General features: G+C 57.9%; 1 protein-coding gene across 1 annotated transcript in view; it reads left to right on the forward strand.

Moving 5' to 3' along the window:
• Positions 1–847: 847 nt before the first annotated feature.
• SPRY3 (sprouty homolog 3 (Drosophila)) overlaps positions 848–1000 on the forward strand; it is an 846-nt gene continuing 693 nt past the window's right edge. Inside the window, exon 1 of the mRNA XM_010003478.1 lies at positions 848–996. Within this exon, the coding sequence (XP_010001780.1) occupies positions 848–996 (149 nt within the window). The remainder of the gene's footprint in view (positions 997–1000) is intronic.

Raw genomic sequence — 1000 nt, forward strand, 5'->3', positions numbered from 1 at the left:
GGTGTGACATGCAATGAATGGCTCCCGTCCTCTGCGCGCTCCCGGGAGGCTCCGTTCCGCAGGCACAACTGGGGAATTTCTCCATCCCTCCCAAAGGATCAAGCCCTGGCCCTGTTGCAGACCCACTCCTGTCCCCTCTCCTTGCCCAGCTCCAGACTGGGATGTTTCATAGAATCACAGACTGGTTTGGGTTGGGAGGGACCTTAGAGACCACCCAGTCCCACCCCTGCATGGGCAGGGACACCTCCCACCAGCCCAGGCTGCTCCAAGCCCCATCCAAGCTGGAAGCATTTCTGGCAGCACTTCCCCCAGCTGCCAGTGGCAAAGTCTGGCAGCCCAGGGTTTGGTGCTCGTGCCATGAGGTCAAACCTGCTGGGATGGGGGGGTTTGAGACACAGGGGTCCCCTCCCACCCCATCCCACAGCCCATGGACAGTCCTGCCCTTCCCTCTGGATAAAGCCAGTGCTGCTGTCAAGTGCTGCTGACTTGGGAAGTGCTGCTTCCTGGAAACAGCAGCAAACAGCCTGTGTCCAGCAGTGCTGGCGAGGGGTGGGAGATCCTCTGGAAGGACTGGGAAAGCTGAAAAGCCCGGGGAGATGCTGTGTCCACCTGTTTTGAGGGACAGATCTTTGCTTTTTGGATGTGTCCAGCCTAAATCTCCACAGACACATTGAGTCTGGGTGTTGGAAACAACTTCCTTAGGAGTTCTCTAGCCAGCCTTTGCTTTCTGGTTTGTACGGATGGATCCACACTAGAAGGTGACATGGATGTTTTCTCTGTCTCCCTGCCCCATCCTCTAGGATTCTTAGATGTGCCCTGATGCTGCAGGGTCTCCTTGCTCCTGGAAATGCAGCTCTCTTCCAGCGTGGCTGAACTCAGCTGCGACGAGACGATGGACCCACCCGCCGAGGACTTGCAGCAGGTCCTGTCCATCGACCAGATCCGCTCCATCCGCGCCAGCAACAACTACGTGGAGAGACCGGCCTCCTGCTTCCAGCAA

The sequence above is a fragment of the Chaetura pelagica genome, unplaced genomic scaffold (assembly GCF_000747805.2).
Source record: "Chaetura pelagica isolate M959 unplaced genomic scaffold, ChaPel_1.0 scaffold938, whole genome shotgun sequence".
Lineage (NCBI taxonomy): Eukaryota > Metazoa > Chordata > Aves > Apodiformes > Apodidae > Chaetura > Chaetura pelagica.